The sequence below is a fragment of the Halyomorpha halys genome, unplaced genomic scaffold (genome assembly GCF_000696795.3).
Source record: "Halyomorpha halys isolate HHAL.00 unplaced genomic scaffold, Hhal_1.1 Scaffold72.1, whole genome shotgun sequence".
In the NCBI taxonomy this organism is placed as follows: domain Eukaryota; kingdom Metazoa; phylum Arthropoda; class Insecta; order Hemiptera; family Pentatomidae; genus Halyomorpha; species Halyomorpha halys.
The window spans coordinates 239,013-247,494 of NW_027109364.1; the positions used below are offsets into that span (position 1 = coordinate 239,013).

General features: G+C 29.6%; 1 protein-coding gene across 1 annotated transcript in view; it reads right to left on the reverse strand.

Annotated features, from left to right (window-relative positions):
- Positions 1 to 834: 834 nt before the first annotated feature.
- The window catches only part of ergic53 (protein ERGIC-53), a 32,001-nt gene continuing 24,353 nt past the window's right edge, over positions 835 to 8,482 (reverse strand). The window contains exons 10-11 of the mRNA XM_014438996.2: positions 4,454 to 4,690; positions 835 to 1,373 (exon numbers count right to left, since the gene is read on the reverse strand). Coding sequence (XP_014294482.1) covers positions 1,337 to 1,373; positions 4,454 to 4,690 — 274 coding nt within the window. The 3' untranslated portion in view covers positions 835 to 1,336. The remainder of the gene's footprint in view (positions 1,374 to 4,453; positions 4,691 to 8,482) is intronic.

Sequence of the window (8,482 nt, forward strand, 5' to 3'; positions counted from 1 at the left end):
CAAACGTAGATACCTCCCATTACCATATATAAGAAATATCCAATGTTAAGTAATTAAAATATTCCTTCCTAAAGTCTAGTCGATAAAGAAAATAATAATAAAAAAGTTCATAATTAAAATTAAAGATTTATTCAATGCAATACCCTTTAAAACAAAAGACATAACAATTCAACATTAACTTAAAGTAATTAATATACATAAATTTTTACAGCACTAGAACCCAATAAATTTTTTTAAAAAATACCAACAAAGAAACAAAAAAAAACTAATGAATAAAACTTTAAAAATTGAAAAATTCGTACATCATTTTCTTTTCTTTTTTTTTTTTTTTTCGGCATCACAAAAATTTCAACTAAACAATAATAATATATTTCCAATCAATTTTTATACAAATAAAAAATAAAAGGAATGATGATGGTTAAACTCGACTTCTAATTTGTATTCAGTCTTTAATACACTAACATAACTTATATATGGAAGCACACAAAAATTATTAATACAAATAGTTTTCGATATGACCAAACAAAAAGTAATCGAAGGACTAAAGAATCATGCTAAACATATTTTATATGGGATCACATAAATACTGGATATAAATAACATCATACCCGTGCAAATTTTTTTTCTGTTTACAAAAATGCACAGAACATTATTTAATCCGACAATGATTCTTAGACAAGCAAATACATCTCATTCAAATGTATGACTTTGAAAGAATAACAAAAATAAAAAACATATATACAATCAAAAAAATCTTTCCTATTTAATTGACCTTTCTCTTAAATATTTGTATCCTTCCTAAACAATTAATACTTTCAAATTCCATTATATAAATATTTAATCATTAAATCCCCATTTTTTAAATGTGAAATATGCTCCACTAATACAAGATGTTCATATAATTAGTACAGAAATACAATTCATTTTTCATTCTTTATAAAAATGATTATAATAAATAAATAAAAAAAAAAAACAATATTAAAAAAATTACAGAAAAACAACCTAAAGCACTGAAACTACGATTCAACACTGCTTCGGAACTGTTACTAACAAAAATTTATTGTTAGGTTAATTGAAAAATAATTCCAATCTTATATTTTTTCTTTTTTTTTTGTTTCAATTAATAAATAAGTAGTAATTAAGTATCAGCTGTTCTTGTTTTGTTTTTTGTTTTTTTAAAACAAATACTTCTTACATATTTACACAAATATACCAGTAAAAATGGTAAAATATTAAACGATTCCTTCCACAATCACGATTGGCTCATCCAATCATATCCACTTTTTTTTTTTTATATATATAAATTTAGTTTTTACTTCCGAAAAATTCATGTTAATTAATAAAATTTCTTGGCTTGTGCTCCCTTATTGTCCCTGTAACAGAAAACAAAAATAGTTAAAGCTAACGTAAAATAGTATAGTTAATACACTTATGGAATCAGTAAAAAAAGACAATTTATAAAGTAATAAAACGTAAAGCTTCACCACCTTCAGTAGTAGCAAAGCAAAAAAATGACCAGGAATAACTTTTCAAATTGAAAAATCATTAATCTATCATTTTTTGCCTAAATTCATTCATTATGATAGATAAAAATAAAAATAATGAAAAATATATACACAAAAAGATGATGGCACAGGTGCAGCGAAAAGAACTCAAATAATAATAAGACTATTAATTATAGGCTAACGTTTCACCCAATTTTTCTGGACTTCATCAAGGCTAAAGATACAAACAACTAAAATAATGGAACAGAGAAACAGAAGTCAGTAATTTTAGCTTTTCTAGCTAATAAATATAATTTTAGCTAATATAAATAATTTTATTAGAGAAGTCTGTCGGGGGGTGCGGTCAGCAAAGAACAACATAAATAAACAAAACCATATTTATTTATTTTATGCCGACGTTTCGACCTCAGTTTCAAATAAATAAATTTTGTTTATTTATGTTGTTCTTTGCTGACCGCACCCCACGACAAACTTCTCCAATAATTAATCTACAGTCAACTATCTGCACCTCATTAAATAATTTTAGCTTTTTTTAGCTAATATAAATAAATTTAGCTTTTTTAGCTAATATAAGTGGTGGCTGTTTCAAAGCGTTAAAAATAATATTTTTTTTATTCGAAGCTCTATATCTTTACAACTACCAACAACAATAGAAAATCTAAGAGAGTATCATTTAAAGTAGAGTAAATTTGCTAAACTGTAAGCCCTAATAGAGCTATTTACGCTCAACAGTTCTCAAGATATAGCTTTTTAAAAAGCAACATTTCATAAAAATGTTGAATGAAACGTACTGAAATATCAGTAGTTAGTTAATTTATTTTGAGGAAACTATATCTCAGGAACTATGTGACGTACAGATGTCTATTAGCACTCAAATTAAAGCTAGTTTAATGGACTATAAAGTAGTTTATGATACTTATTTTTGCAGGAGTAGTAGTTTTCATGAAATTTGCTACAATAAATTGATTTATAGTTGTTTAGACACATTTTCATTTGCCAAATTTATATTCCTATGTGAATACCATAAAAACTACTACCCCTACGAAGATAAGTGTAATAAACTACTTTATAGTAACTTAAATATTCTTTATTTTGAGTGTTGGCCGACATATGTGCATCTCATGGGTCTAGAGATATAGTGTTTCAAAAATCCAACATTTTATACGAATAACTGGAAATTAACATTTTGTGAGTATATTTTGTCAAATATCATAAAAACTACTAGTCCTACAAAATAAAAAAGTTATAAAATATTTTATAGTAAATTTAACTAGCTTTGATTTGAGTGCTGACAGACATCTATACGTCCAATGGTTGCTGAAATAAAGTTTTTCATAAATCAAACTTATTGTACGAACAACTATAAATCAATTTATTTTAACAAATATCATGAAAACTACTAAGATAAAGATCATAAACTTCTTTATAGTTCATTAAACTTGCTTTAATTTGAGTGCTAATAGGCAATATGTGACATAGTTCCTGTGATATAGACTTCTCAAAATAAATTAATTAACTATTAATCTTTTTTAAGAAATATTACTATTTAAAAAGCTATATCTCGAGAACTATTGAACGTAAATAGCTCTTCTAGGGCTAATGTTTCAGCAAACTTACTCTTCTTTAAATAATGTTCTCTTAGATTTTCTAGTGTTGTTGGTAGTTTTTAAGATATCGAGCTCGGATTAAAAGATTAATGTTTTTTTTTAAGGTTTTGAAACAGCTGCCATTTTTTATTCTCCCTACCTATACTTGGCAGACTCATCAATTTTGACTAGTAATAGTTTTCATTAAAGTAATAAAAAATCGGGGTGAGATAACTGCCTTTTTTTTCTTCCCAGCTCTTGTAATATTTCACTTGTTACCCGCACTCAACTTTGAATTGTAATTAATACTCACTCGTTTCAGAACAGAAATTTTATATTATTCCCTGTCGCAATACTTCATCATATTAATTTTCTAAACAAACTTTTCAGTTGACACATTGACCAACTTCAATCGTAACAGTTTGTTGAAAAATACTTTTAATAATATTTTTTGGAAACAAAATTTAATATTTTTCTTTTTGCAAATAAAAGAAGAAAGAAGATATCCACATATGTTGTAATGGAGAAGAATTAGAAGTGGTGACAGACTTCACATACAGTGGTAGACAGATCTGGGAAGGTAGACACAGTCTGGATTAACAAGGCAAATGCAGTTTACTACCAGATATATATATATACATATACATACACAGTGTTACAACATTGTGATAGGGAAGAGAGTAGGCAAAGATGTCAAGCTAATTATCTTCAAAAACCTACCCATACTTTTGTATAGAGCTGAGAGTTGGATAAAACAGACCGACAGAAGAGCAGAATCATTTCTCCCGAAAGGAAATTTATACGAAGGACAATTGCAAAAAGGAGGGGCCAAGTTCACAATGAAAGGATTCATTAGAAACTGCAGATAGACGCACTGAAAGTGCTCCTGGAAAATCATCAGCTAAAGTTGTCCGGCCATGTTATCAGGATGGATAACCACAGAGATCCTGGGATTTGTCCCGGATGGCAGAAGACCTAGGGGATGCCCTGGGATGTCCTCCTTCGACTACATTGAGCGACTCTGTAGGGCGAGGGGGAAGGACCTTTAACAGGCAAGGAATCTAGCTAGAAATAGGGAAGAACGGAATTCCTGGGTGAATGCTCCTCTACGCTGAGAGGCACTAAAGAGGGAAGCCAAAGTAGAAGAAGCAAAAATACAAAAATTTAATAGTTTTCAAACTTTTATGTTCTACTATCATTTATTCAATGCCAAATTATTATAGAATCTATAATAAATACTAAAATGATTTTATGCAGATGATCTTCCTGTCAAGAAGAAAGGCTGATATCAACGCCATAGAATGAAAATCTTGTACCTCAAAACAAAAAAAATATATATATAAATATTATATATAGACTTACCTGTATAATAAGTAAACAAACATGACAACGAGATGACCGAAAAATGCTAGGAACAAAATTAGGGGTGTTATACAGGTTGGGCAAGACTGTGCTGTCAACGGCACTTGTTGCCGAATCGATCCCATTCCCTCTTTGATCTCCCGCAGCATGTCGGTAGTTTCTTGGCTCTGTGGTGCTCCTCCTCCCGCCTGCTGCGATAACGATTCAGCTTTTCTGATAACGTCCAACAGGTAGCCCCTAAAATAAATCAAATTATTATATGTTTCAATAATTATCTGTCGTTATAAACATGACTCTATTTAGGGAAGATTTATTAGTTGACTATATGTAATGAAGAAAAATGGCCCAGATGATAGTAAAAAAAAAAAGTAGAGAAACTTTTAATACAAGAATGTTTCATTCCACTTTGTTTGTCTTATAAGTACTAAAAAACAAGAAACAACAAAAAATCTAAACAATATTGCTAACAAGGCTAGGGCTAGGATGGCATGTGAATATATAGTAAACTGAGGTAAGACCATAAGATTATGTAAAAGGTATTGCAAAAATAACACTCGGTGTAAATTAAAAGAAAACATTGTAGAAACTAAAAGAAGAAAAGAAATAATGAAGAAGGAAATAAGGTAAGCGAGCGGTAATTCAATCATGGTATAATAAAGCAGGTGGGAAATAAGGGGAATAATAATCGTCGAGGAAAAGGAAAAGAACGATATAATAATATAGATTGAGATATAATAATATAGAGATATTACAATGAAGGAGAAAAATATAAAAGAGATGATCGGGGGAGCGGTCAACAAAATGGAACAAAAAAAATAATAAAATAGTTTTCAACTATTTATTTGCCGATATTTCGTCCCACTTTGCAGGACTTCATTAGGGCTAAAATGGATAGAAAAAACTAAAACCATTGTAATATCCTCTTTTTTAATCAATAGTTGATATTTATATATAAGTGATTTTAGTTACGTTTTTCTTTTATGTATATCGTTTCAGTATTGATTATTTGTTATTTTAAATCAAAAAGCAAACTAACCTGTTTTCATTGTTTAAAATAAATACATTGTTAAAACAAGGAAGATGGCGGTGCGTGTCCTTCCAAAGTGTTCGTTGAATTGTTTGTGTTGAGAGAGATTGAAATTTTTCAACTTTTGTTGTTTCTATATAATAATTATAGAAAAAGAATAATCAAAGAAGAAATAGAAGAACATAACAATTATTAATAAACTATTTACATCGTAAATCATAGCAAATAAAGCAGAGCGATTGTACTACAATCGATTACTTTTGGATCGACCAGTGAACATTGAAGATAGAAGAGAGAAAAGGGGCACTCTTGTTTTGGTTAGCTAATGAGAGGACATCAGTCGGAATTCGGCTAGAAACGGGAAGGACTGGAAGCCATTGTTAGGAGTTGGATATAGCATCATCAACAAGAAAATATCATCAATCATCAGGGGAAGATGTGTGATTGGTTAGTTTTGTTTCTGATTGGAATTTATTGTATCTGTAAAATAGCTATTAATTAAGTTTAAGTGTTATTAGTGGTAAAGTGTTGTCTGTTTCTGATTGCCTGGAAACCCGCCCTGAGAAAAGAGTCTTTTATGTTATAAAATTTAAATAAAATTCTATTATCTATTTAATATTAAAGTTTTTAATTTGAACCCAAGCTATCTTTTATACTTGAAATTAGTTAAAACTATTGAAATTATTTTAAATAATTTTATGATTATTACAACATGTTAACACTGTAAGATAATAAGATGACACTAAAATAAACTAAGGTGGGGTTAAAAACTATTTAAATATAAGTGAAAAATTACATAAAAATGAACAAAAATAAATAAAAATAAGATGTACAACAATAATGGTACACATAAAAAAATAAATAACAGAGTATTAGATTTAAAATGAACAGGAGATGTAATAACATGTAAAAATAGATATTTGATAGTAAAAATAGATACCTATTTTATAGTAAAAATAGATAATTTGACCTTTTTATCATTAGTATTTCATATCAACTGTTGTGCCATAACGGTCGTTCTTGACAGGTACTTTTCGAACCTTAGTCCACTAGCGCACTCTAGCAGAAGTCAAAAACAAACTCTTACTACATCGTCAGTTAGCATCTTCCCGTCCCCTTTACACACCACTATGTAAGTTCTTACATTATTCTTTTCCTTTCTCCATATACTACCTTTTCCTATTGTATATATATGTGCATCTCATGGGTCTAGAGATATAGTGTTTCAAAAATCCAACATTTTATACGAATAACTGGAAATTAACATTTTGTGAGTATATTTTGTCAAATATCATAAAAACTACTAGTCCTACAAAATAAAAAAGTTATAAAATATTTTATAGTAAATTTAACTAGCTTTGATTTGAGTGCTGACAGACATCTATACGTCCAATGGTTGCTGAAATAAAGTTTTTCATAAATCAAACTTATTGTACGAACAACTATAAATCAATTTATTTTAACAAATATCATGAAAACTACTAAGATAAAGATCATAAACTTCTTTATAGTTCATTAAACTTGCTTTAATTTGAGTGCTAATAGGCAATATGTGACATAGTTCCTGTGATATAGACTTCTCAAAATAAATTAATTAACTATTAATCTTTTTTAAGAAATATTACTATTTAAAAAGCTATATCTCGAGAACTATTGAACGTAAATAGCTCTTCTAGGGCTAATGTTTCAGCAAACTTACTCTTCTTTAAATAATGTTCTCTTAGATTTTCTAGTGTTGTTGGTAGTTTTTAAGATATCGAGCTCGGATTAAAAGATTAATGTTTTTTTTTAAGGTTTTGAAACAGCTGCCATTTTTTATTCTCCCTACCTATACTTGGCAGACTCATCAATTTTGACTAGTAATAGTTTTCATTAAAGTAATAAAAAATCGGGGTGAGATAACTGCCTTTTTTTTCTTCCCAGCTCTTGTAATATTTCACTTGTTACCCGCACTCAACTTTGAATTGTAATTAATACTCACTCGTTTCAGAACAGAAATTTTATATTATTCCCTGTCGCAATACTTCATCATATTAATTTTCTAAACAAACTTTTCAGTTGACACATTGACCAACTTCAATCGTAACAGTTTGTTGAAAAATACTTTTAATAATATTTTTTGGAAACAAAATTTAATATTTTTCTTTTTGCAAATAAAAGAAGAAAGAAGATATCCACATATGTTGTAATGGAGAAGAATTAGAAGTGGTGACAGACTTCACATACAGTGGTAGACAGATCTGGGAAGGTAGACACAGTCTGGATTAACAAGGCAAATGCAGTTTACTACCAGATATATATATATACATATACATACACAGTGTTACAACATTGTGATAGGGAAGAGAGTAGGCAAAGATGTCAAGCTAATTATCTTCAAAAACCTACCCATACTTTTGTATAGAGCTGAGAGTTGGATAAAACAGACCGACAGAAGAGCAGAATCATTTCTCCCGAAAGGAAATTTATACGAAGGACAATTGCAAAAAGGAGGGGCCAAGTTCACAATGAAAGGATTCATTAGAAACTGCAGATAGACGCACTGAAAGTGCTCCTGGAAAATCATCAGCTAAAGTTGTCCGGCCATGTTATCAGGATGGATAACCACAGAGATCCTGGGATTTGTCCCGGATGGCAGAAGACCTAGGGGATGCCCTGGGATGTCCTCCTTCGACTACATTGAGCGACTCTGTAGGGCGAGGGGGAAGGACCTTTAACAGGCAAGGAATCTAGCTAGAAATAGGGAAGAACGGAATTCCTGGGTGAATGCTCCTCTACGCTGAGAGGCACTAAAGAGGGAAGCCAAAGTAGAAGAAGCAAAAATACAAAAATTTAATAGTTTTCAAACTTTTATGTTCTACTATCATTTATTCAATGCCAAATTATTATAGAATCTATAATAAATACTAAAATGATTTTATGCAGATGATCTTCCTGTCAAGAAGAAAGGCTGATATCAACGCCATAGAATGAAAATCTTGTACCTCAAAACAAAAAAAATA